Source organism: Gadus chalcogrammus, chromosome 16, assembly GCF_026213295.1.
Source record: "Gadus chalcogrammus isolate NIFS_2021 chromosome 16, NIFS_Gcha_1.0, whole genome shotgun sequence".
NCBI lineage: Eukaryota > Metazoa > Chordata > Actinopteri > Gadiformes > Gadidae > Gadus > Gadus chalcogrammus.
This window is the reverse complement of record NC_079427.1, coordinates 10,401,685-10,429,481: the sequence shown is the minus strand read 5'-3', so window position 1 is coordinate 10,429,481 and position 27,797 is coordinate 10,401,685. Positions and strand designations below refer to the sequence as shown.

General features: G+C 45.9%; 1 protein-coding gene across 1 annotated transcript; it reads left to right on the top strand.

Moving 5' to 3' along the window:
- Positions 1 to 521: 521 nt before the first annotated feature.
- On the top strand, positions 522 to 27,318 carry dhx36 (DEAH (Asp-Glu-Ala-His) box polypeptide 36). Its single transcript, XM_056610450.1, has 27 exons — positions 522 to 1,068; positions 1,323 to 1,486; positions 1,647 to 1,748; positions 1,904 to 2,150; positions 2,310 to 2,348; positions 2,483 to 2,653; positions 3,668 to 3,747; positions 5,881 to 5,955; positions 7,010 to 7,176; positions 7,585 to 7,666; positions 8,866 to 9,006; positions 10,297 to 10,402; positions 14,771 to 14,858; positions 15,029 to 15,084; positions 15,307 to 15,371; positions 15,984 to 16,127; positions 16,643 to 16,760; positions 18,958 to 19,056; positions 19,517 to 19,690; positions 21,445 to 21,531; positions 21,632 to 21,715; positions 22,435 to 22,534; positions 23,095 to 23,185; positions 24,610 to 24,730; positions 26,505 to 26,657; positions 26,869 to 27,085; positions 27,167 to 27,318. The coding sequence occupies exons 1-27, from the start codon at positions 808 to 810 to the stop codon at positions 27,316 to 27,318; spliced, it is 3,384 nt and encodes a 1,127-aa protein (XP_056466425.1). The 5' UTR covers positions 522 to 807.
- Positions 27,319 to 27,797: the final 479 nt, after the last annotated feature.

Below are 27,797 nucleotides of genomic sequence, written 5' to 3'. Positions count from 1 at the left end.
AGTCAAGTTCTCTCTCTCTATATATATTGCCTGAAGGCTTCCGTATCACCTGGAACATTGCTGATAGCACATTCAAATAATGGCAAACCTGAAGAAGAGAAATTTAGATTTCGATGGCTGACACGCACGCACGCAAACACAAGCACGCACGCACGCACGCACGCACACGCCCACACACACACACACGCACACACACGCACACACACACAAACACACACACACACGCACACACACACTCATAACAAACGTATGTCCACCCCACCTCTCTCCCCAGCTCTCTCTCCCTACCTATCTCTCCCCTCTCTTTCTCTCTCTCAAGTATTTGGAAATATTTACTGACTTAGGGGCATTCATATTTCTACCCATAACAAATGTATCGTAGGATATTTGATTTAGTCAAATCCATAGATAGAATGACATAATCTAGTGTTTTAACCAATCAAATCGCGCAAAAACTGGAAGCCTATCATTGGAGTTGGTGGCAATTGCGTCATAATTCCTCGACTTGTTGTCGTTGTCAACAAGATGCGACGTGCCGGGTTCGCGATGCAAATGCGTTATTGGCAATATATGAATGGTGTTTAATAACTGGTTATCAGAAAGTAATATCGCTTACGAATTGAAAAGGAAACAGGCTTTGAATTTCAGTTCCTTTGTTTTGGTTTTCCGGGTTCAACGCTATTCTGCGGCGTGTTTATCCAGCAAATGCGCCGTGGGCATTCTGATTGATGCCGCTGGCCGAAGCATAGCACTACGTCATAAACATTGTCCAGTCTTTCCTTCTGCTCATCCAATTTTGAGGCGACTATGAGTTACGGCTATGGCGGTGGCGGTGGGGGAAGAAGAGGCCGAGGTAGAGGGGGTCGGGGATACGGGGACGGTAGCCGAGACAGATGGGACAGAGGAGGTGGAAGGGGGTCCAGGGGCTCTGACCTGGGCTCTCAGGATGACCAGGAGCGGGGCGGAGGACAAAAAGACCGACCCCCTCCGCATCTGAAGGGTCGGGACATTGGCATGTGGTACGCGAGGTTTGGAGCCGTTAGAAGAAAACAAGCTGATCGAAGATCGGTACGTGGATGTTCTCAACTCTGTTTGTTTTCGTGAGAGAGAGACTTTGAGACATAGACCACACTGGATGTCAATGCATGAATGCAACCCTGTCATGCACCCGTCCCTCATTGTGAAACTGCGTGAAGGGACATGTGTCAGTCAGACCCATACCCAGTCTATGTGTTCCACTACTGTTGGTTATACTATGCAATCTATGGTTATACTTTGCAAATTAAATGCCAATAAACATACATTTATCAACATCTGTGCAGCGGCCATTAGTGCAAATGGACGAAGCCAGGGAGCAGCAGATCACCAATCTTCTGAATTCAGTCAAAAGCGAACCCCCTGGTGCTAGCAGAGACGGATGTGATCTCCGAGCCACCACGTCCAACAGTTGGCGTGCTACTCCCAGTGGTGGTGCTAATAGTCATTGGTGAGGACCACTTGCTTTACACATATCCCCCTGTGAACTTGACATGCCGTTTGGTGTTGTTTCTCTGTTATCACAAGTAAAGTATACAATTAGTAGTTTTTATGTTAAATGTAATGTTCCATTAAGTTGTCTATCATTCATATGTGGATATAATTTGCAGTTACTTTGATGGAGAAGAGGAATTGAATGTTGACGTGAAATCAGAGGAACTAGTGGAGGACATCGGCGGCAGTGGGAAATCGAAAGCTCGTCAATCAAACCGGTAACTAATTGAGTCACCAGAGCTCACAAAACATATTGATTGCATGTTGCAGTAGATTGCAGTCATAGATCGGTGGGTCTTATATCTGTCTTTCTGTATGAGAATGTTGGGCCACTTGGATGCTGCTCATAGAATCTGCTGTTTCTTCCCTGTAGTCCCATCTCCCAGAGGGTGGTCAAGGATGAACCGCCAGACGCATGGGATGGAGATGAGGAGGAGGAAGAGGTGAAGAAAGTGAAAGTGGTAGTGAAACCCCAAGTGAAACCCCAAGTGAAAGGCCAAGGGAAGGAGAAGGATCTAGAGTACCTGTTTCAGGAAGTACAGAGGGACGAATCCCTGGATGAGTTCCTAATGAAAGATCTGCAGAGCAAGAGAATGGAGCCTAAGTATCAGGAAATGCTGGTAAGAATATATCTTTTATGTTTTAATTAAAATACAGAAAACAGCTTGAACTTAACATGATTCATTCATTTCAATTTTTTAAGGCATACTCAGATTTCTCTTAATACAATAATAAATGTTCAATGTCGGGTTATCAAAGTTGTTCATTTTTGTTTGCAGATATTCAGGGAAAGACTGCCATCCTACAGTAAGAGACATGTAAGTCATCCCATTTCTATTTGAAATATTTTGAATCAACACACACACATAGACACACGCACACACACGCACACAGACACGTTTATTCCTTTTTCCCAGACTTTACATTCCCTTGCGCCCTGTTCCCTACGCAGGAGCTGGTGGACCTGATCAGCTCCAGCCGCGTAGTGGTGGTGAGCGGGGAGACGGGCTGTGGAAAGACCACCCAGGTCACCCAGTTCATCCTGGACGACTACATCACCCGCGGAGTGGGCTCGCTCTGCAGGGTGGTGTGCACCCAGCCTCGACGAATCAGTGCCATCTCCGTACGTACTCGACACACACGTTCTCTAATGCGTACATTCTCTCTACTTACATACATACTCTCTTCTCCTACTCAATACTCTCTGCTACTGAATACTCACGACGGCTGCTTCATACTCTCTACTACATACTCACTCTCTAATACATAGATACTCTCTACTACATGCATGCTCTCTGCTACATACAAACTCTCTGCTACATATTTTCTGCTACATACATACTCTACTACGTACATACTCTCTACTACATACTCACTCTCTACTGCATACATACTTGTTTTACCACATACTCGCTACTACTTCCACTAAATACTCTCTTCTACGATATCTTCTCTATTACATACCTACTCTCTACTACATACTTCTTACTAGGTATATACTCTCTACTACCTAATCACTCCCTATTACATACGTACCCTCTGCTGCTCGCATACTCTGCTGCGTAATCACTCGGACTAAGTACGGTACTCATTCTCGAGTACATACATGCGTACTCTCTGCTACTACATACTCTCTGCTATGTGCATGCTTTACTCCATACATAGTCTGCTACTACAACGTACATACGCTCTACTACTACATACTCTAGTATTATCAGTCTCTACCTTGCTCTGCCCTGGATCTCTTCTTTTTTAGCATAATGTTTTATTCTGAGAATGAAAGAAAAATTAGGCAAAAACAGTGTAAATAACACAATGTACATGTAAAACGTGCAGAATATAAATGATACTTTTGCATTTTATGCCCCAAAAACATTCCCCTAAATGGTAAACAGACACTACATCAATTGACAAAGAGTGATTCAAGTACAGAGCACAAACATAGCAATAGAGTGCAGGAGGACATGTCAGTTAATAAATAATAAGCGAGAACTTAAGAATAAAGTCCAAATAAAATAGTAATAAAAATAACTGATTATTATGATAATAAAGGAAAAGGGACAGGAGGGAGGAATGTTGGTTGAGAAAGGTCCTGAAAACCTGGATCTATTCTGATGGGTTTATTTTTGGTTTCCAGGTAGCGGAACGTGTTTCTGCCGAGCGGGCTGAGACAGTGGGGAACGGAAACTCGTGTGGATACCAGATCCGTCTGCAGAGGTAATATAATAATAATAATAATAATACATTTTATTAAAAAGTGCCTTTCAAGGTACCCAAGGGCACTGTACAAATAAGATACATAAATTCAATACAAAGTACATATAGTCAAGCAATCAGACACTGTAATGTGGCTCCTGATCATAAAATGTGGATCTGTTCCATTACTGTTACAATTAGAATGAATAGTAGGATAAACATTATATGTTTAGACCCAAATGCACAGATTTGTGTCGTTTATTTACTTCGATATATTCAATAATGTGCTGAAAATGTATGTTGAAGCGTATAAGGAGTAAAACAATCTTTTCTAGACACTCAAAGACGCTTTACAGTGAAGGGGGGGACCTCACCCACCACCACCATTGTGTAGCACCCACTTGGGTGATGCAAGACTATTGAGCGGTTCAAGCAATCGTTCAAAGATAAATCGACATTCATATATCTACCTCTGTGTTAGATAGAAGGTAGTATTAGAATACAATTCATGGTGCTGATCACATTGTACTAACGTACAATGTACTGTTTTTCATTCAGCAACACTGCAACACCGTTTTGTGCATCAGTGGATGGATAACACTATGTTGCTGACTTAAAAAATGTAATGGGGACATTTGCTCATCTTGAAAGCTGAGTGGCACCTTTTATTTAAATTAATAATAAGTGTTTGTTGACACAGACCTTTTAGAAATCATTAAAAGTTAATTAAAAATAATAACAGATAATTTATCACACACATTTCTTGAAAGCAATGCACAAATTCAAATGTTAATGGTTTGTAAATTGTACATAATGGATAATTATATATTATGAATTTAGAATGTGTAGAAAATCAAAGTCTCTGCGCTTATCGTTTCCCACCGTGCTCCTGTTGAATCTATTTACCTGGGTAATGTGGAGCAGCCTTTTAAATACTGATTATCACATTTCATCAACTCTCTGTTGAGGCTTTGTTGGCTTCTCTTTCAAAGCTAGTTCAAATACAATTGAACACCAGGCACTTTGGTTCGAATGCATTATATTTGCAACATAAGTCATTAGTTTGGACATGGGTACGTTTAAGCCCAGAGGTGCACTTCTTTTTCTTTACTCTGGAAATGAATACCGTTTCCTACATGGTTAACCGTCAAATGTCGTTCATGTTTAAAGGTGTGGGAAATGTATGAGATTGTGTACTGTCGGTGGAAATCCAACAGCTTTGCTTTGAAGGGGAACAGAGCAGGGGACATGGGGGAGGGGGGGTGAGAATCGTCTCCGGTCAGATGCATTTAGATATACGCTGCAGCGAGCGAGAGAGAGAGCGAGAGAGAGGCCGCTGTTGGTGAGAGTCTGGCTGCAGCACGTGGAGCAGCATGAGGGTTATGAGAGCGGAAGTCTTGCAGCAGCCGCCTGAGAGTGAATTATGGAGAAGGTGGTTGGAAGGGGCTGTCTGGGATGGGGAAAGAACATTAGAGAAGAAGTATGGTAGAAAAGAAGGGAAGAAACTTCTTTGGTACCGCCAACCATTGATGGATCTTGGATATTCACTGCAATGCTTAGTCACGGTGTGTGAGGTTTTACCCCTGAGACATCTGTCCCGATATGATCTGTAACTGCTTTAAATGCTATAACTGGAAAAAAAACAGGCTGTGTTGATACGTCAACTACTGTTTGCATTAGGTAATGGGATATGATGCAAAATACCATACTAAGTACACGTATCATTTTTTGAAAAACTGCATACATCCGAACTTTACACCTCGTAACCTAGCAAGCACACATTTTTGTCACGGAAACAAAATATTCATGATGTTGTTTCACACTGCTGCAAGCGTCTTTTTGTCCACATATTTCTGCACCTCTAAAGAGGTGGTCTGGTGTGTGCCGCCTTCTGGAAGGCCCCTAACCTTGTGTAAAATACAAAACGATTTTAGTTTGAAGAGTACTGTATGTGTACAACATCCTCATTTTTCCAAAGGACAAAAATAACAGTTTCAGCTCCTGATGAATGTGCCTCTTCTCATCGCCTGAAAAAATGAAGACATCACTTTTAACATTTGTTTTCCTCATCTTTCTCCCCCCCCCCCCCCCCCCCCTCCCTCCCTCCCTCCTTCCCTCCCTGCCTGTCGATGTCTGTCACATGCACACTTACAGCCGGTTACCACGGAAACAGGGTTCAGTGCTATATTGTACAACGGGCATTATTCTTCAATGGCTCCGCTCAGATCAGTGAGTATCCTCTGTACGCGCACACGCACACACACACACACACACACACACACACACACACACACACACACACACACACACACACACACACACACACACACACACACACACACACACACACACACACACACACACACACACACACACACACACACACACACACACACACACACACACACACACAGCCCTTTTATCCCTTTGTATTCCCTTCTGGCTCCATACTGTACGTTAGTGGACAGCATTAGTATGGTTTCCCAGTCTCTTGGCTGTGGTGCTGTTTCTGAACTAGTCAGCCCTGATTGAAATGGTGATGGGGAACAAATTAGATATATAACATTACTTGGAGCCCTTTGTCATGATAGAAATGTTGCCTTTTTGGTCACATTTTGGTCTTAACTTTTAATCAATGAATTGAAAAATGAATATCTGGAATAATAATGGACAATGGTTAGCCTCGGCTCTAGGGGTTATGCTTTGGGGGACCATGACAATCATGAACGTCTCCCTGCTCAATGAACCAGCCCTGCTGTTCTTCTGACGGGCTGCCGTATGCAGCACCGCAGACTTCCTGGTGAGTCATTTGAATGCCTCCAGAGTCTGCAAGTGCAGCATACAAATTCTGAGTTGAGGTCCTGTTTGAAGCCCACCCAGTGCAATAGGTCATGTTGTCTGATCTGTTTAATCGCTGCAATTTCCCTTGTCATTCCAATGCAAGTTATGATCTAGAATGAATGGGATGTATTAAGCTTCTTTGGGGCACAAACCTTTCTCACATCACTGATGCCGTCGTGAGTTCTGCATAGTGTTTGAAGTTCTGCTCGTGTGTGTTGGGAATATTTACATTGTAGGGTTTGAATGGTCAGACAGGGGAGTGAGTCTAGAATGGAAGAAGTCGACGGCTGCGCCACACATCTCTATTTTATATTTAGTCTTTATTTTTTTTGTCTTTTTGCCAGTATTTGGTGAACGTAAGACGCCTCGCAAATATTTAAGAAAACATAACTGACATGCCCTCACGCTGTCACTGATGCTGAGGTCCATTCTCCCCGGACAGGACGCTGTCCACCATCAGCCATCTCGTTCTGGACGAGATCCACGAGAGGAACCTGCAGTCTGACGTCCTGCTGGTGATCGTCAGGGACCTCCTCGCCGTTCGCCCGGACCTGAAGGTCATCCTCATGAGCGCCACGCTCAATGCAGAGAAGTTCTCCAAATACTTTGGTAGGTGACACGTGGTTTATGGAGGGGAATTGAATGGACTTAATGGACTGCATTTATGTCGCGCAAAACAGTGGCCAATCAAAGCGCTTTGCAATTATTGCCTGACACTCTAACCCATTCGTACAAACATTAACCCACCGACGGGGACTTACCCGTGCAAAGCGACGGCCAGCTCGTCGGGAGCAGCTAGGGTGAGGTGCCTTGCTCAGGGACACCTCGACACTCAGCTAGGAGGAGACGGGGACCAAACTAGCAACCTTCCGCTTACCAGCCAACCCGCTCTGCCGCCTGAGCCACATGCCTCCCTACTCCTGTGTCGTATAGTATAGCACGAGGCTGGTCCGCAGTGTTTGATCTCTGCTTGTGTCCTAACCACACCTTCTCACGGCACCCTTATTCCCTGTGCAGGAAACTGTCCGATGATCCACATCCCGGGGCTGGCGTTCCCGGTTGAGGAGTTCCTCCTGGAGGATGTGGTGGAGATGATCGGGTATGTGGGGCCTCTCCCTTAAACCAACTCACTGCGGGGAACACGGTGTCTTTTGTTTGCAAGTATCTGTCTTTGCATATGCTCTTCTATGCACTTTATTGTTTGCCGATGAGGCATTGGGGGCTGTGCAACGTTAAGGTGCTTTCACAACAAACGCGAAGGGGCGACACGATCCCATACAAAGCGACAGTTTATGATTTGTCGCGCGACAATACTACGGCGACAATGCGAACGGGCGACAAATGTGTCTTTTAGTGTGAACGCACCTGTAGCCTTGCAAGAGCCAGCCCTTGGACAGAAATGATTGTCTCCTTGTGCAAGGTCTTGCATTCATCCCCTCTGGCGGCTCTCAGACCTGCAGAAAACATATCAGAACAGCAGTACAATATAGACACAGAACAGCACTGTTGGATTTCTGAGCCATGCTTGCTCGCACACACTACCACAAAAGCTGTATTGATGAGCATTCTTTGTCGGTGACGTTACGTTAATCTGACTGGCTGAATGTGTTTTCTGTCAAGGCATGGCTTAAAATCAACTGTTTACGGCTTTGATTGAAACAACCTCTCAGGATGGACTGGTAGAACCAGGCTAGCACACAGTTAGTCCAGACCAAGAACTGTTTCAATTAGGGCTGGGTAAAAATATCGATTCATCAATGCACTACAATTTATTTGTTCTCGATTCAATTTCGATTCAGAACTTTTTTGAAATCGATTATTTCTATATAAAAAAATAAATTCAAAAAAGAAGCATACCCTCAGTCATTGTAATCTAGAAGCGAGTATTCCTAAATGCACATGCCCTTTTACATTTGTCCATGTTATGATTATTACTTTTATGCTGCAAGTTTAGCTCAGGAACAATACTATACAATGGTGTATTCCCTTTTTGCTAGTTAAAGCACAATGAAATGGTTAATTAATTTTGAAATGGTTTATTCTAAATATTATTTAGGTATTTTCGTCATCTGCATGTATTATTGAATCAATATCGAAGCAATTGGATCAATATTGAATCGAATCAAATCGATATTGAATCGAATGAAGACCTAAAGAATCGAATTGAATTTAATTTTGAGGTACCTGGCAATACCCAGCCCTAGTTTCAATGGTTATTTTGGATTAGGCGTGAAAGGCCTGTCAGGTGTAACCTCCTACACGTTCTGGGCCTAAACACTGCGGACCTCTTTGTTCCAGGTACCGCCCTAAGACCCAGAACCAGCGGCCCTCCTGGAAGAAGGGCTTCATGCAGGGCCGCAACTCCCGGCCTGAGAAGGAGGAGAAGGAGGCGGAGTACAAGGAGAGCTGGCCATGCTACGCCCGCACCCTGCAGGAGAGGTGTGTGTGTGTGTGTGTGTGTGTGTGTGTGTGTGTGTGTGTGTGTGTGTGTGTGTGTGTGTGTGTGTGTGTGTGTGTGTGTGTGTGTGTGTGTGTGTGTGTGTGTGTGTGTGTGTGTGTGTGTGTGTGTGATTTGAAAACAATAATCCAAAGGATGAAATGCAAAAGTGAAATACTTATTTCTAGCATGGTCGTGTCTGTGTGTGTGTGTGTCTGTGTGTGTGTGTGAGATGCCGATGTGACCGCTTGACAGGAGCTTGATGCTCCTCAATTTTGGCTGGTCCTCAACCGGAAGGCTGTGTGACGTGGACATTTTGACAAATTGACAGCCTCATCCTGACAATTAAGTTTATTTTTGTGTGTCCAAGTGCTGGTTGTTCTGTCTGCAGGACAGCTGGGTGTAGGGCTGGGGGATTTGGGTGATTCTTTAAAACTAATGGATAATATTTAATTTAAACCTTGATTTTCTTTCCGTTTTTTAACGGAAACTAAAAATATCAAAATACACGGCCCATCGTTTGCATACCCTTTTTGAAACACTTTTTCTACTGAATGGGGACCATATTTCTTTAGATGAATTAGTTCACCGCATCTGCGTTCGCCTGCCACCTGGGACCCTTCTTCTCACATGGAAGGACTGTAGAAAATGCTGCTGCTAAGGTTACCTGCCTTCTCCCTCATTTCCCTAATCCCAGCTGTAACACCGGGTTCAAGGCATAAACAAATCTGCAGTGAAGAATTTATTTTTCGGTTCAACCTTTTCACAAACCGTAGGAAAGGATAAATGCTAATTAATCAATTCAATTCAAAATAAATCCCTAGCCCTAGCCAGGTGGATACATTCTTTGTGAATGTGGATTTGTGCTCAAATTCTTTTAGGTAAAATCCCTCCACTCAGCATTCTGTTCATTCCCTACTTGTAGGTGTACGCAAATCTCCCTTAACTAGCTCACATGGCTAAGCTACAAGCAATGATTTGATGAACGAGTATCCTTGTTGCCCACGGTTCCACCAGCATGATCACATCAAGGCAGAGTCCAGACTCGTTCCAGAGTATGAGTTGTACTGGCGCCCCAGTCCGATTATCCTCCTGGGAAGTAGAACGATACCATCATTATAAAAACCCACCGTCCTTTTCTTCTTTCAAAGAGACATCATCTTCTCCAACCGTGCGTGAATAAGCTCCAGATGGCCGTCGTTTTCCCTTGGCATTGGACTGTGAGGAGTGTTTGTGATTTGAATTGGAGGCACAACCCTTCATCTATTGATTGCGCTGCTTGCAATGTGCAGGTACTCTGAGAGCACCATAGAGGTATTGGAGATGTTGGACAACGACGAGAAGATAGACCTGGAGCTGATCCTAGCCCTCATCCGCCACATTGTTCTCCAGGAGGAGGTGAGTTCTGCAGGTTTATTTCTTTGATGTTCGGTGAAATGGTGGATGGTTTGAAGTTTGGGCACGTTTTGGTGTCTTGACTTTAAACTTTGAGGTAAAAGTTGTTCTCGTAAGTTATGCTTACAGTGCATACACTGGGTCTGTCAGGTTGAACATTACTGTCTTTACAGTATGTTTGCTGTGTGCATGTTTGTGTGTTCCGTGTGTGTAATGCTAAGACAAGTGTCCAAGCTGTTATGTTTGTGGTGAGGATGACTTGAAAAGTAATACTTAAAAAGTAAGGAAGACGAATTGAGCGAAAGAGAGCAGGTTTTAGATTCAATGTTTACCTTTTACTCCCATTAGATATTTGGCAAAAACAAATTATCTTTACTGAGGCCTCAGGGATAGAAAATCTAATCGTTACATCTCAAATCTATGTTTTTTGTCAGCGCCTGAGACCAAACGTGTTAAAATGCTGCACATGTGACCTAAAGAGCTGACTAAAACTAACACTGTGCCAGCACTGAGTCGGGCAGACGGAGCAGAGACCTTGAGGTGTCGAAACACCAGAGGATGAGGAATCAGGAGACGCGACACTGGGTGCTGGCAGTTCACATTTGCTAATTGGTGAGAGAGCTCACCATATTCTGTGTGCTGAGGCTGCTATAGCACCTCTGAAATATCATTCCTATTCATGTTATCTCAGGGCTGTTTCTGTCGGTTACACTCTACAGAAACCAGCGGTTCAAACTTTTTCTGCCCCCCCATTTTTAGCTGTGGAATTGTGTGCGACTCAAACTTTAACTGTTGTGCACCTGCCTCAACACTGATCTTTTTTTATCAACATTTCCAAGTCAAATCAATGTGAACAATGTGAACATCTCTGGTTTGTTTCATGGCAATGAATCATCATAAGGCATTCAGTTTACGCAATAAATTGTTTGCTTAATTCGATATCTAATGTCTATAGCTTATGTCAGCAATTACGTGTGACCCAATATGCAGATCAGATCTGCCCCGAGATTGGGAACCACTATAATATAATGATATAATATATAATACTATTAGTTAGGTACTAACTAATGGGTACTTCCTTTTACTTGAATGACCAAATATTTTCTTATGTACTCCATGATTCCAATTAGTTTTAGACGTTGCAGTATAGCATTTAAAAATTACCAGATTCTCAATTAGATTGGCAATTAATCATAGACGATTTGAAAAGTCTCCAATCCTTGACTCCAGTCCGTTTTCCCTTTGCTAAGGATGAAAAGCGACTAATTTAATTAGACAAAATAATGATGTCACTTCATGAAGCTGTATCTTTTGTCGGCCATTACCCCGAACCAGCTGGCAAGCTGATTTGCCGTAACGTTGTCAAGCAGCCAAGAAGGAATGGTGTGATTGGTCGTGACCGTAAACTGATCTGCTGCTGACCGTGACGGCTGCTTAGGTATGACGCACGCCATGGTAATTGCACATTTCCTGGCCACACGTTTTTTTTTGTGTGGATTTTCCTAAATTGTAAATCAGCCATGCAGAAATTACTTAACTTCTGTTTGCCTTGAAGTCACCGAGTGGCGTGCATGTGTATTCTGAAACGACCCAGTTGTGTTTCAGAATGCACATGCCAGTTGGTGCCAGTTTTGTTTATATGGTTTGAAATGCAATGTTGTGTTACTGTGTCTTAAACTAGCAGTTGTTTTACTTTGTCCTGGAATATCCTAGTTGTGTTCGGCTTGATTCAGACCTAATCCAGCGTGGCGGCGATTAGTGCAGACTGCAGTGGGATGTGGGAGTGTCAGCTCCTGGGCCCTTTGTGTGCCTTTGTGTTCTGAGCTTGAACCACTGCTTCATGCTAAGGTTGTACAGCTCTGGAAAGGACGGACTGCGTTTTGACATCACCCGTGTTAGTGTCAGGTTAAATTACCCAGTCGTGTTGGTGTGTTTTGAAATCACAGTTATGTTATTGTGTTTTGACATAACACAGTTGTGTTGGTGCGTTTTTGACACAACAGTGGTGTGTTATCGTGTCTTGAAACAACACAGTTGTGCCAGTGTGTTCTGAAGTAACACAGTTGTATTAGTGTGTCGTGAAATAACCAAGTTGTGTTTCTGTGTTTTGACGTAACCAAGTTGTGTTACTGTGTTTGACATAAGTTGTGTCAGTGTGTTTTGAAGTAACCCAGTTGTGTTACTCTGTTTTGATACAACACAGTTGTGTAAGTGTGTGTTGGACTAACCCAGTTGCATTAGCAGGGTTTGTCCAAACATCAAGGCCATATGTTGTGCGGGGCCGTTTGGGCCCCAGGTGTGATGGCTGCCCGGCCCCACTGTGGCCCCCCACCCCCTCCCGTGGGGGGCCAGAGGTTCGGAGCTCATCACAACACTCTTAATTAAAGCCAGGAGAGAGCTGTGCCCGGCAGCTAATTCTTGATCTCCATTCATGCTTCCATTTACTTCTTACAGGAAATTAAGCCGTGCCCGTCTCCCTCCTGGGAGCCCCGGCTATTTTGGACCTGCCTTAGATCTGCGTCAGATGCTCATTTGCTTTTGAATGCGGTCCCTCGGTGGTACTAGATAACGCTGCAGGAAGCACAGCTCTCCAGCTCTTTGGGGCTTTGAACTTAATTTGTCATCTCTGAGGGAGCAGTGATGATGTTTGTTATAATTGGTTCTCTACTCTGGTTATTGAGATGCTGCTTGAGTTTGAGGCATCGCCGTAAAAATCAACTCATCCGTCATTAATTCAAAATTCAATCTTCCGATCTCTCTGACTGTTCTGCTCTGCTGTCTGACAAACAATGATCCGTTGTGCAATGCACAAACAAAACACCATTATTTATGTATTTCAGGATCGTTTTGTTTGTCTCAGCTATAAGAAAAGTGGGCTTTAATATTGCTGTTATATTGTCGTTTGTTTGTTTTGTAGCAAAGTCTACTTCTTGATCCGAGAGGTAAATGTTGATGTTTGCTATTCTTCCAGTAGAAAAAATAAAACATGAGAAAGGAACATAATGACATTTTGTATTCATGTTTCTCATTGCTGAGCTAGATGGAAGTCTTAAGAAAGGTTAAACCCTTGTGTATTCAACAATATGTAGCGTAATTGCATGCATGTTGCAAATCAATTGGCACTTGTACCAATTACATTTCTAAATGAACCACATTCGTTTGTGCTGTATGTTTCCTCAAGGCCATTCAAGGGACCTTTCCATCTTTGATTTGGATAACATAAGTCTAAATTCATTAACCTTAAATCAATGGCATTGTCAGACGCTCGAGGACAAAGCAAGCCATTCAATCAGAAGTTGTTAGGTTGAAAACAAATACAACGGGAAATATTTTTTATGTATTATTATTATTACTAATCAGAATATTGATATTCTTGCTGTGATAATAAAACACTCCACAACATTGGAGTTTTTTCCTTGAGCAAGGCACTATACTAATTAAGCCCCCTCGTCTAGGATGAAGACGATCCATTCTTTGTTGTTTTACCAATAGTGTTGTTGCTGCGCCGATGAAAGAATATTTCTCTCCTGGCCATCCTCAGGCTTTAATCGCAAAGTACTTGTTATCTTCAACCAAACAACCGCTTACAGAAACTGTTGGTAGTGCTGTGGTTGCTGTTGTTTACGGCTTCACACAAGGCCCTTGGCTCGCTCGATTTCGGGCTGTTGTTTCATCGGTTGCATTGCATCAGTATGTTTCGAACTGAACCAACTGCTGTAGGGTGGGAAGTTGGCGGGAGTTGCGACGCAGGAGAGGAGTTGTGTTACTGTGTTTTGACGCCAAAGAGTTGTGCTACCGTGTTTTGACACAACGTTGTGTCAGTGGTTTTTGAAATAACCCAGTTGTTTGTGTCGGTTTGTTTCAAAGTAACCCAGTTGTGTTACTGTGTTTTGACTCACCACAGTTGTGTCGGTGTGTTTTGAAGTAACACAGTTGTATTTGTGTGTTGTAAAATAACCAAGTTGTGTTACAATGTTTTGACATCACCCAGTTGTATTCCTGTCTTTTAACACTGTTGTGTTAGGGTGTTTTGAAGTAACCCAGTTCGGTACCGTGCTTAGTCCAAACATCCAGGCCGTGTGGAACTGAACCAGACCACCTACACCTTCTTCTTATTCTCCACTACTTCTTTCAGCCCTCTCTCGTGCAAGGTACCAGGGGGCATCTGTGGGCTCTCTTCCCCGCGGCACAGTAGATGCAAACTCAATGTTCTCTGCTCCTGTGCTCCCTCGCCTTGGCTCACCCTCAGAGAACTTTTTATAGCTTTCTCCTGGAAGCTCGATCAGGCTTCAGATGCTTGTTTTCCGGCTACTCCGTGATTGTGTGGTGTGGTGCTCCGTGTTGACCTCGCTCTTGTTGTTTTTGTTGCAGGAAGGAGCCATCTTGGTCTTCCTGCCGGGCTGGGACAACATCAGCGGCCTCAACGACCTGCTCATGGCCCAGCAGATGTTCAAATCCGGTATGGACGCACACACACACACACACACACACACACACAACAAAGGTCACACACACCCATACCCAAGACTCCATTGCGATATGGATTAGCTTTATCTTGGTTTGTTTTTATCTGTTTTTATTATTCATGGGTTGACGTGGACTGAAGGTTGTTTGTTTTCTTCGATTCAGATCGGTTTGTGATAATCCCCCTCCACTCCCTGATGCCCACTGTTAACCAGACTCAGGTTGGGTTTCTTTCACTCTCTTCCTCTCCATCTCGCTCTCTCTCTTTCTCTCTATCATTTATTATCTTTAAATACATTTCTCTTCAGTCTGTATTTCCCTCTGCAATTCTCACTGCGTCTCCAGTGATCCGTTTATCATTCCATCCATTCTCCTCTCTCTCCCTCTGTCTGTCTGTTCTCCTTTCAAAAACCTCAATTCTCCTCCTCCTCCTCTTCTCTCAGGTGTTTAAGAGGCCTCCTCCTGGGGTGAGGAAGATTGTGATTGCGACCAACATAGCTGAGACCAGGTGCGTGTGTGTGTGTGTGTGTGTGTGTGTGTGTGTGTGTGTGGGGGGGGTGTGTGTCTGTCTCTGTGTGTGTGCAATGCATTCTACATTCAGTTTTTAATTGTACTTCTCTCCGATACTTATACACGTAATAAACCTTGATATTGCTATCTGAGGGTCCCATTTATGTATGTATGTGTGTGGGTGTGTGTGTGTGTGTGTATTTCAGCATTTGTGCGCATGGTAGTGAAGATAAGTTTCTGTGCTAATTGGTCCAGAGTTCTGGAGGGATTGTCCAGAACCATCAGCCCAGCACTCACACACTCATGCAATTATACATCAAGGGGCCCTACCCCCTGACTGACTGGAGTGCGTCTGAGCAAATTAAGGAACACGGTCCGTCTGACTGCAGCTCCCTCCAGTGAGGCTAAATATAGCCTAAAGAGAGCCGGGACGGGCTTTTTATGTGTGTGTGTGTGTGTGTGTGTGTGTGTGTGTGTGGGGCTTGTGTAGACGGGCTACTTATATCTCGATCCTCTCTCTCTTTGACAATGCCTGCCTGCCTGCCAGCTACCCGCCACTGAAGTGTGTCCCCTTATGTCCCGCCCCCTGCCACTCTCTCCCCCCCTCCAGCATCACTATAGACGACGTGGTGTACGTGATCGATGGAGGGAAGATTAAAGAGACGCACTTCGACACCCAGAACAACATCAGCACCATGGCGGCTGAGTGGGTCAGCCTGGCCAACGCCAAGCAGAGGAAAGGACGCGCTGGGAGGTGTGTGTGTGTGTGTGTGTGTGTGTGTGTGTGTGTGTGTGTGTGTGTGTGTGTGTGTGTGTGTGTGTGTGTGTGTGTGTGTGTGTGTGTGTGTGTGTGTGTGTGTGTGTGTGTGTGTGTGTCTGAGACTCTTCATCTCAGTCTCTTTCTCTTTCTCTCTCTCTTTTTCTCCCTCGACCATCTATTCCTCTCCCTGTCTCTCCCTGTCTCTTACTCTGTCCACCACCTCTGTCGCTCTCTCCTTCAACCAACTTTGTCATTCCCTCTACCATCTTGCTCTCTCTCTCTCTTTTGCTCTCTCTCTCTCTCTCTTCTTCCAACACATATGATCTATGCGTTGATGAGGGCAGGTCGTCTGTTGGGAGGCAGTAAATACGTCCCTGTGCCTCACATCCATTTAGATTCAGACCATCCCTCCCCTCTAATGGCTGTGTGTGTGTGTCCCTGTGTGTCTGTGTGTGTCTGTGTGTGTTTGTCTTCCTGTGTGTGTGTGTGTGTGTGTGTGTGTGTCTCAGGGTGCGGCCGGGAAAGTGCTACCACCTGTACAACAAACTGAGGGCCAGCCTACTGGATGCCTACCAACTACCTGAGATCATGAGGACCCCACTGGAGGAGCTGTGCCTGCAAATCAAGGTACAGAGAGAGAGAGCGAGAGAGAGACCATATGAATGAAGAAGGGAGAGAGAATGAAGGAAAGAGTTGAAGAGTGAGAGATAAAAGGACATGCGAGAGCAAAAAGGTTTTGGTAGCATGGTGAGATGACGCAGCAGTGCTGATTAATTGAATATATTTTTGGATTGAAGCAGAGAACTCTTAGAAAAGATTCTCACTCCTCCTCAACCCCCCTTCTCCAAAATAATCGACCCTCACTTCTTAGACAGACGTCTGTACCTTTTTTTTCTCTGCTCACACACTGCCGGCATCCTGTTTTTCCTCCCTCTCCTTTTTGAGGCTTGTTTTTATATAATTGTTATATCCCTAAACACCCCGTGAGCCATCACGCAGGCTGAGGGAACATTAAAGCAGAGTTGTTGCCGTTCTGGCATCTGCGGTGATCAGTGTCCCTGCTGGATTATGTGTGTGTGTGTGTGTGTGTGTGTGTGTGTGTGTCAGGGTAAATGGGTGTATTTCAAAGTGGGCAGGGGTTTGTGTGTGTGTGTGTGTGTGTGTGTGTGTGTCAGGGTAAATGGGTATATTTCAAAGTGGGCAGGGTTGTGTGTGTGTGTGAGTAATTGCAGGTGTCAGTGTGTCTGTGTATGAGGGTCTGTGTGTATTTTAGGATGGATACGTGTATGAGAAGGTGGGCAGGGGTATGAGTATGCCCGTGGATGAGTGTTTGTGTGTGATTGCAGGTGTTAATGAGTGTGTGTGATTGCAGTTGTCAGTGGGGTTGGGTATTAGTGCAGAGTGGATGTGTCGGTGGCTCATCGCGCTGTTTGCTGGTGGTAGAAGCAGGCTAATGCATCAATCTCGGTGTTTGAGGTGCTGGAGTGCAGGAGTCTCTTGTTACCGGGCTGACCTGAGCAGATCCTCTGGTGCAGCTAACAATGCCCTATTCAACTCACACACACAGCTCTGCCTGTGGTGGCCAACTGTGATACTAGCCTCCTCCTCTTCCCTTCATCATCATCCTCCTCCTCCTCCTCCTCCTCCTCCTCCTCCTCCTCCTCCATCTCTCTCCTCCTTTGTCCTCCTCTTCTTCCTCCTCCTCATCCCTCCCCCTTCCTCCTCCTCCACTCCCTTCATCCTCCTCTCCCCTACCCCTTAATCCTTCCCCCCCTCCTCCTCCTCCTCCTCCACTCTCAGTGCGTGAAATTGATGTAACGTGGGGTTGTTGACAGGGACTAAGTGCTGTCAGAGAAGAAGAGCCTTTGCATAAGACACTCTCTTATCTGTTACCCGTGGATTTTCACTTAGCTTGATATGTTTAAGCATTGGTGAGTAAAAAACAGGAAAGCCAAGAACTGAGAACAGTATTTTTAGACTGTGTTCTGTAGGCACAGGTCAAGGACTTATGGAATACCTTTTCGTCATTTTAACAGCTTATGTTTATTAAGCTTGGATTACGTAAAAGGTGTTGTAGGTCAGATTTGTGAAGAGAGAGCAAAAAAAAAGCAGAAGAGAACCACAGACGCTTTTATCCAAAACGACCCACAACGATTCATACACACATTCACACACCGACTGTGGAGTCAACCATGCTAGGCTCGTAAGGCCTAAAAAAAAAAAAGTTTGGTTCCTGTTGGTTGTCAGTTGAGGTCATGGGTAGGTAGGGAATTTATTATATTTTTTTATTTTTTCCAGCGGCAGCGAATGATAGGTAGGTTGTTTTCATTTAAAAACGAGAAAATTCACTCATCCTTGTACAGAATGAAGAGGTGCTGTACCAAAACGTAATTATAGTTTGCATTAAAAAAAAAAGTTTTTTTTCTTTTTTTCTTTTTTTTTATAAAGCTCATAAAATAATTTGGGTCGCACATAAATTGACAGGATCGGTCGGAAACCGGAACCAAACAAAAAAATTTTTTAGGCCTAAGGAGCAGCTACAGTAGGTGAGGTGTCTTGCTCAGGGACTCTTTGCAGCTCAGAGGAGACGGGGATCAAACTAGCAACCTTCCCGTTACAAGGCAACCTGCTCTACCTCCTAAACTAAGCCGATGCCTTTGATGACACTGTACACAAATAACATCAATAACCTAACACCGAAAATCAAAAGACAATATCTTGTGTTGGTCCGCACACTCAGCAGACTTATCCTTTTGAGAAAATGGAAATTAATTAAATGATGTTAGGTGTGTTGTTGTTTGACGAGTGATGCTGCGTCCCTCAGATCTTGGACCTGGGGGCCATCGCTGACTTCCTGAGTAGAGCCCTGGACCCGCCCACCGAAGAGGCCGTCAGCCTGGCAATCAAGCACCTGGTGGACCTGGTGAAGAGAGAGAGAGACAAAGAGATAGATAGAGATCGATTATAACCATAAACCCTCCTGCACTAGACTACTCTTTCCATCCAGCCATCCCTTTTATCGAGGATGAGATGAAGCATCCTTTATTAATCCCAAATGAGAAAGTTTGGATTACAATTATTCTAAGAAATACTACCCACCGATACCATGACTGGTTCAACCTAGATATGTGTTTTCACTCTGAAATAATTTGATCCCAAACTGGTGTTTGAGACCTAAACAAATCAAACTAAAAAGGCCAATCCCAATCTAACCGGCAGCTATCAGTAGATCTCCCCTTCAATCACGACTCACTCTGGGAGAGTGTCATACGGAGTGTACATCAACTCTGGTTTGATCGTGTGTGTGTGTGTGTGTGTGTGTGTGTGTGTGTGTGTGTGTGTGTGTGTGTGTGTGTGTGTGTGTGCGTGTGCGTGCGTGTCAGAATGCTCTGGACCAATCAGAGACCCTGACCTCGCTGGGCGTGCACCTGGCCCGCCTGCCTGTGGAACCTCACATCGGGAAGCTGATCCTGTTTGGCGCTCTGCTGGGCTGCCTGGACCCCGTCCTCACCATCGCTGCCTCGCTCAGCTTCAAAGACCCCTTCTTCATACCCATGGTACGACACACACAGACAGAGACACACACACACACACACACACACACACACACACACACACACACACACCAGACAAATACACCAGCCAGACACACACACCAGACAGACACACACAAAAAAACACACACACACCAGACAGACACACACACTCCAGACACACACACACACACACCAGACAAACACACACACACCAGACAAACACACACACAGACCAGACACACAAACACATACACCAGACAGACAGACGCACACACACACACACACACACACACACACACACACACACACACACACACACACACACACACACACACACACACACACACACACACACACACACACACACCAGGTAAACTGATTAAAACGACCCAAAATCTTTTCGTCCATTATTTTTTAACCATGGCAAATGATGATGACAGAAGAAGACGAAAGAAAATCTATCGAATTCGTCATCATTTTGGTCATTTGTGTAATACTCCCAAAACCCAACCACACCCAGGGCCCTATTTTAACGGTCTGAAACGCAAATGAGAAGCGCAAAGCGCAAGTAGCTTTGTGGGCGGTTCTATGGCGATGTTGCTATTTTACCGGCGCAGACTCTTGTGCCCAGCGCAAATCTAAAAAGGGTTGGTCTGAAGTAGCCTAATTACCCGTAGGTGTGGTTTGGGCGTAACTTGCAATAAACCAATGAGAGTGCTAGCTCCCATCCCCTTTAAGAGCCATGAGCGCATTTGAATCTGACGAGTTGATATTTTGACAGTGCGTCTGCAGTCTCCGATGAGACAGATGCACATGAATTTCAAACTTCAAATGACGCATTTTATGGCCAAATAATATGGCCTAATTCACACATGGAATAGCGTTTTCTTCCACAACTTCAGTCCTCAAATAAATTTCGCCAAAGAAAACTTAACACACATATGATATGCAGTAACTGTGGTTCTATTTAAAGATATACGCAATACATTATGAACATCGTTTCTTATCAGTATTATATGCATTATCGTTATCGCCTTGTGTTCCTAATATGCATGTGTCCCCCCATTAATATACATTGCCATGGACTGTTTTATGCGTTACGTGTTTAGTTTGCATATGTTTAAACAGATGGACGCACACACGCGCGCCCGCATTCATTAATTATTTTTAACACTCACTCGTGGTAAAACAATGTTTTCTCACGATCAAATACTCATTAATCCTAAAAGTTATGGGCATGTACACGATGTCTGTGTCAAGAAAATATGTGTTTGCTGTACGGTGTTTGCAGATGCATTGATTTAAAAGTACAACTTATTACCGCTGTATCAGCTGTTCTTTCCCCAATAATTTACCAAGAATGTGTGACTAGGTAGATGAGGGAGGCAAAGTGTATGCGCGAGTTGCACAAGCAACATTATGCATGCGCCCTTAAAATAGCATCTGAACAACGCGCCACTGACTTTAAACCAGGTATTTCCTGGTTTGTGGCGCTAGTGATTTCTGAAACTGCAAAATAGCACCAGGGAACGTTTGCGCCAGAACACGCCTCCTCCATTCGCCGAACCGCCCCTTGGGGCGCAAGATCATTCCCTAATTTACCGACGCGTGGCGTAGGAGGGAGGAGGAGAACACTCTGCCCCAGTCGCAAACTAGCAACGACACATGCGCCAGTGAGAAAGCCAATCGCGCCGGATGCAAGATAGCCCCCAGTGTGATCTGCAAATTCCCTATCCTTGAACTTCATGTGTTTCTCTGTCCGTCCGGTATTCCAGGGCAAAGAGAAGATGGCCGACATGAAACGGAGGACCCTGTCCCGGAACTCCAAGAGTGACCACCTCACCATCGTGAACGCCGTCCAGGTAAAGATGTCGTCTCTAGCCGCCACTCTGCTGAAGCAGTCATACGGTAATAACGTGACCCTGTCCTGATGGTGCTGAATCGTGCTTTGTGATTGGTCAGGGCTGGGAGGAAGCCAAGCGGCGTGGCCAAAGGTACGAGCGGGAGTTTTGCTGGGAAAACTTCCTGTCCGCCAACACACTTCAGGTGAGTGGCTATGCTAGGATAGGCTATGGTAGCCTACGCTAGGCTAAGGCTGAAGCTACGTGTATTTATGTTTATTGAGATATCTGCTATTTCCGCCTCATACATTATGCAGTATGTTATGAATCACCCTGGAAATGTTTTATTCACTCTGTTTTAGTCGCTTGGTTAGGCGAAAATAAAATATATCAATCAAGGCGCGTCGAATTCCTTGGATAATATCATCACTTTCCCACCAGGTTTGGTGTTGCTCCATCCAATCTAAAAGTGATTTGGTTTGATCACATCTGCCTTGCGAGTTGCAATCAAAGATGGCTGTGAAAGCCAAGCTCAGGGGTTGGGGGGGTGGGGGGGTGGGGGGGGGGATCTTCTTGGCCTTGCTAGCACCGATAATCAGATAAATTCGGAGGCACCTGCATAGCGTGCATAAAATCATCGCAGCAGAGTTGCTCACCATCTTCCGCAGAAGACTCAAGACTCACTTGTTTAGAGTTCGACTCTGCATCGGCGCACTTTTCACACATTTATGGTATGTTGTATGTCCTGGCACTTGATGTACACACTTATTGTATGTTGTACGTCCTAACTTAAAAAAAGTACTTGGCATTGTATAGCGTTAGTCCTTCAATTGCAATTGTAATGTACTTAATCTAAGTTGCTTTTGATAAAAGCGTCTGCTCAAGGCCCTAAATGTGAATGTAAAGGTAAATCTCTTGTTCCAGATGCTGCACAACATGAAGGGCCAGTTCGCCGAGCACCTGATGAAGGTGGGCTTCGTCAGCAGCAAGGACCCCAAAGACCCCAAGGCCAACGTCAACTCTGGTGGGTGGAGGCCGGTCGGCCCGTAGGAAGGCAGCGGCTTATACGGGGAGGCATGGGGCTCAGGAGGTAGAGCGGGTTGGCTGGTAACCGGAAGGTCCCTGGTTCGATCTCCGGCTCCTCCTCACGGAGTGTCGAGGTGTCCCTGAGCAAGGCACCTCACCCTAACTGCTCCCGACGGGCTGGTCGTCGCCTTGCGCGGTGGACACCGCCGTCGGGGTGTGAATGTGTGTATGAATGGGTGAATGTCAATATTGTACATAAAAACCTTTGAGTGGCCATTGGTTAGGAAACCACAGTATCCAGTGATATCATGTTGAGGAACGAGCTTTGCCGTTCGTAATTTTGTCGCATTTTTCCTCTTCTAATGAAAGGTGGATGAAATGGAGACATAATTACTGGGGAACGAAGAGTCCAGGCATGTTTTGATTGCATCTGTGGTGCTACCTGAGACAGCGGTGCTGGGATTACCCTGGCAGTTTGTTCCACCGCCGAGCTGTCAACAAGTCTTGTTTCGTGGTTGTGTAACTTTGCTCTTCTGTGTTTGTCGGTGTGTCTGGTAGAAAACGAGAAGCTGATGAAGGCGGTGATCGTGGCCGGACTCTACCCCAAGGTGGCGATGATCAAGCCCTCGCACAGCAAGAAGTGGAAAGGGTGAGGCCGCGTGGCGGGGCAGATTAAGATTATCATGTGACTCCCCTCTTCTGGACCTCCACTGGCTCCCTGTAGGAGCTCGCATCAAATTTAAAACGATGGTACTGGCATACAAGGCATTCGATGGAACTGCCCCTGCCTACCTCCAAGCATTGGTAAAGCCACACACCCCAGCTCGATCCCTCCGCTCAACTACCTCAGCTGGACGTATGGTACCGCCATCGCTAAGAGCTAGCAAAGGTCGATCAGCAAAGTCACAACTTTTCTCGGTTTTGGGACCTCAGTGGTGGAACGAGCTCCCTGCCGTTCTCAGAACCGCAGAGTCGCTCGGTATCTTCCGAAAAAGGCTCAAGACTCACCTGTTCAGAGTCCACCTCGACTCTGCATAGCCACCCTCCCCCTTCTGGCCACCATTGTACATTGTATTGTGTTGTATTGTATTATGGTACTTAACTGTGTAGCAACTGCAGTAGCTGCTATCATTGCTGTAACACGGGAATTGGTTAGCCTAGCGATTGTTGTACTTGCACTTGGTTCTATGAACATCCTTACTGTACCGACAGCGATATATTGTTGCACTTCTTATGACAAATGTACTTATTGTAAGTCGCTTTGGATAAAAGCTAAATGCCCAAAATGTAAATGTAAATGTAATTTACGCCAGCTACAGCGACACCATGGGAACAGAGGATGGAGTGGGCAGACAGGCAGACAGGCAGACAGGCAGACAGGCAGGCAGGCAGGCAGACAGACAGACACTCAAGGGTCAATCATGGGTCCCACTTATCAGCCTTTTCACACGGACTCAGTCCTATGAAAATCACCTGCAGCTTTGGCACCTCTTTTTTTTTTATCATGCATCTCGTCTTTGCACCTGAAGATCGATGCGTCTGTCCTCAAGCCGTCGTCTCAGGCAGCTGTCAACGCTGTTGTTGTGCGCAAGAGAGGATCGCTCACTCACCCGGTTGATTCGTTTTTTTTCCTTTCACCATCTTTGTTTATTTGCATCATTTCTTGTAGTCATTTTGTTTCCTTTTGTTCTTTGTTTTTTGTATTTTGTTTCCTGTTGTTCTGACAGTCGCAGCAGACGCTTGTTTATATTCTTTGTGGGATTCATTACTAAGACTTAGAACCTGGTGCTCAGATCAGATCAGAAAATCAGACGCTTTCTGCAGCTAATGATATATATTCTATCCATCCATCAGTTAGTGCCCTCATTGTTCACGGAGGCTGTGAGGCTGTAGACAAAGTGACAGTGACTGAGGGCTGCCTTAAGGGTTGTTTAGGGATGCGTGTCTGCTCGCACGCCAACCACGCATTCATCAGTTCAGAGTTTCCTCTGTCTGAAATAGAGCAGAAATGGATCTTTAAATAACACGGTGACCATCCACACACAGGCTGACCCGTAGCTACCCCTGTTGCAGGTCCAAGGTCTACACCCAGGCTGACGGCAAGGTGGTCATCCACCCCAAGTCGGTGAACGCAGAGGAGAACCAGTTCAACCACACCTGGCTCGTGTACCACCTGAAGATGAGGACCACCAGTGTAAGTCCCGCCGTTTGTGGAGGGCGGTGTGCAACCGTGTGTGTGCTCGCATGCATGTGCGTGGGAGGAAGCCTGTGTGTGTGTGTGTGTGTGTGGTCCTCGGCTTCCTCACACCCTCCTATATGCACGTTGTCATGGTGACCAGTCTATATTTTCTAATCTTTTTTTCAGGAAGATATTTGTATTGCCAGTATAACGTAACCATCTACAATTAGGTCAAATTGCAGCCCTTGGAGCATAAACAATAACTAGCCTCTTCCGAAGTGATCAACAAAAATTTTGAGGACCCTGTGCGTGTGTCTGTCATTGGTGTGTGTGTGTGTGTGTGTGTGCTTGCACATGCGTGCGTGTACGTGCACAGTGAGACGATTGGTGAAAGGTTGCCAACGGGCTTCATGCCGTCTTTAGAGCTGATGAATATTTAATCAAAAGGCTGCCTTTCAACTCGTCTCTAAAGCACTTCAAAGCTTCCGAGCTTCAAACCGGCGCCGTAGCCAGACACAATGCAACGAGAGAGACGGGACAAAGCCGTCTGTGCCTCTCCGTGACTGTTGCCCTTTCTATAGCTCGCCCTCTCTCTCACTCTTTTTGCCTGCCATCTCTGGCACTTTATTCACACTCCCACTTTATTTGGTAAGACGTTTCTTTTTTGCGTTTGATATTCCGAGACACATCGCTGTCCGTCTGCGCTTCCTGCTCCCTGTGAATGTCTTGCACATTTAGAGTAAAAAAGTAGAGTAGAAATTAACAATTTGACCGACGCTCATGATCGGAGAATCCATAAGGATAAGGGGTTACCACAATAGATGAAGTTTAGAATGGAATTGAGTGCTGGATCTCTTGTGATGCACTTGTGTTCCTTACCATTGCATTTTGATGGGAACACGGACCCTCTCTGCTGACCCCCACTCCCCACCTGTCCCCCCCTTCATCTGCCCCCCACCACCAAAGCTGTCCCGGCACAGACTGACTGACCTCAAAACCTGAGGCTTTTGTGGCTGCTGACCGTTAAGTGTGTGTGTGTGTGTGTGTGTGTGTGTGTGTGTGTGTGTGTGTGTGTGTGTGTGTGTGTGTGTGTGTGTGTGTGTGTGTGTGTGTGTGTGTGTGTGTGTGTGTGCATAGATGCGTGTGTGGTTCACACTCATCACGTAGCCTCATCTGTTTCAACACATCCAGTTTAAGACGACAAGGTACAGAACCAAGAAACTCAACCACCCCAAACTGATTTCAGGCTTCAGTGCCCCCGTCAGCGGAGAAGGAACGCTAAACGGAAGAAAGGGATTGACAGCATGACAAATTCAACTTTTACTTTGCAGAGAAGGGCAAGATGGATACCTCTCTCTCTCTCTCTCACTCTCACTCACACACACACACACACCATGCAGGCCATCATCATGTGCTCTTTGGAGATCTCACACATGGCGTCCGCTAATCAGACCCTTCTGCAGGGCGACCTAAAATCGCCGGCAGAATGGGCGGGGCTATCCAGTCTAGCTCAACACATGAATGAGGGAGAATTAAATGGAAGTTAACCAGCCAAAGACGAGAAACAGAAATACTCAGTTTGCAACAAGAATAAAGACCCGAAATCCAGCACTTCACCTTTTAACGTCATTTAGACATATTTTGTGATGTATCGTTATAGGATTGACTAACGATATATTGCGCAAAATCGCTGTATGGTGATATTATCGGTATCATGGGCCATGTATCACGTATCATATCGTGAGCGTACCAGTGCCTCGCTGACCTAGTGTGTCTCTCCGCCGCTCAGATCTTCCTGTACGACTGTACGGAGGTGTCCCCGTTCTCGCTGCTCTTTTTCGGCGGCAACGTCTCCATCCAGAAGGACGAGGGCCAGGAGACTATCGCCGTGGACCAGTGGATCGTGTTCCGGTCCCCGGAGCGCATCGCCCACCTGGTCAAGGTAATAAAACACGATTAACGAGCACATGGTTAAGTCTCTTTGTTGTTCATGGCTGTCTCTGTTTAAAGCCTCTCTCTCTCGCTGCCCCCTTCTCCCCATCTCCGGTTCTCGGTTCTTGTTTGGTGAATTTCCTCCCTGTTGGAGCATCACTCGTCTGTAAGGGGCTTGTTCTAAACAAAGCTTCTCATGTTGAACGTCGTGTCCCGCACAGAGTCTGAAGAGGGAGCTGGACGTCCTGCTGGAGGAGAAGATCCGCAACCCGGCCCCGGTGGACTGGAACAACCGGGAGTCCAAGGACTGCGCCGTCATCACGGCCATCATAGACCTCATCACCACCCAGGAGAAGGGGGCTACGGGGGGCTACCAGGGAGAGGGGTCCGGCTACCAGGCTGACGGCTACCAGGCGGAGCGCTCGGGCTACCATGGGGGCGGGGCCGGCTACCAAGGGGGCGGGGCCGGCTACCAAGGGGGCGGGGCCGGCTACCAAGGGGGCGGGGCCGGCTACCAAGGGGGCGGGGCCGGCTACCAAGGGGGCGGGTCCGACTACCAAGCGGAACGATCGGGCTACAAGGCCGACGGCTACAACCGCCGGTTGGGCAATGCACCCAGAGGACCACGTCTCGTCTTCAAAGACGACGATGACGACGACGATGACGATTAGGGGCGTGTGAAGACAGGCCACCGGTGTCCCCCTCCCTCCTCCTGCGTTACTCTGGCTGGAGAGGCCGGGGATGGATGTGGGACAGGCGCCCGACGTCCCGGTTTCCCCTCCCTCCTTCTCCTCCGTTCCTCTGTCTGGAGACTCCAGGGATGGATGTGAAGCGACGGGGAAAGGTCACGCCGTCCAAGGTGCACGATTAACAAATCCTGTTAGGGTTTATTTATACCAAGACTATATTTCATGTTTAGTGCTCGTTCTCTGCTGGCACGGGAGGAACCGTGGGCCGCTGACTGAGGTCCAATCGGGGCGTATACAGAGGTGAGAAGAACAGCTCTGCTGTTCAATGAACAATCCACACTTATTGTAACCTTCGAGGACCATTTTGTTGTAATAAAACTATAGCCTGCTGCATTATTTAGGTAGGGCCTCCAACTTTTATTTGTAGTCCCTCCCCCCCCCCCCCCCCCCCCCCTCCCAAC

Bases quoted from the DNA above. Each gene is read 5' to 3' on its own strand.
- dhx36 (XM_056610450.1), top strand. From the start codon at position 808: ATGAGTTACGGCTATGGCGGTGGCGGTGGGGGAAGAAGAGGCCGAGGT. The intron at 14,859-15,028 runs GTATGGACGCAC...TCTTCGATTCAG, and splicing joins CCAGCAGATGTTCAAATCCG to ATCGGTTTGTGATAATCCCC. The intron at 21,532-21,631 runs GTAAAGATGTCG...GTGATTGGTCAG, and splicing joins CCATCGTGAACGCCGTCCAG to GGCTGGGAGGAAGCCAAGCG.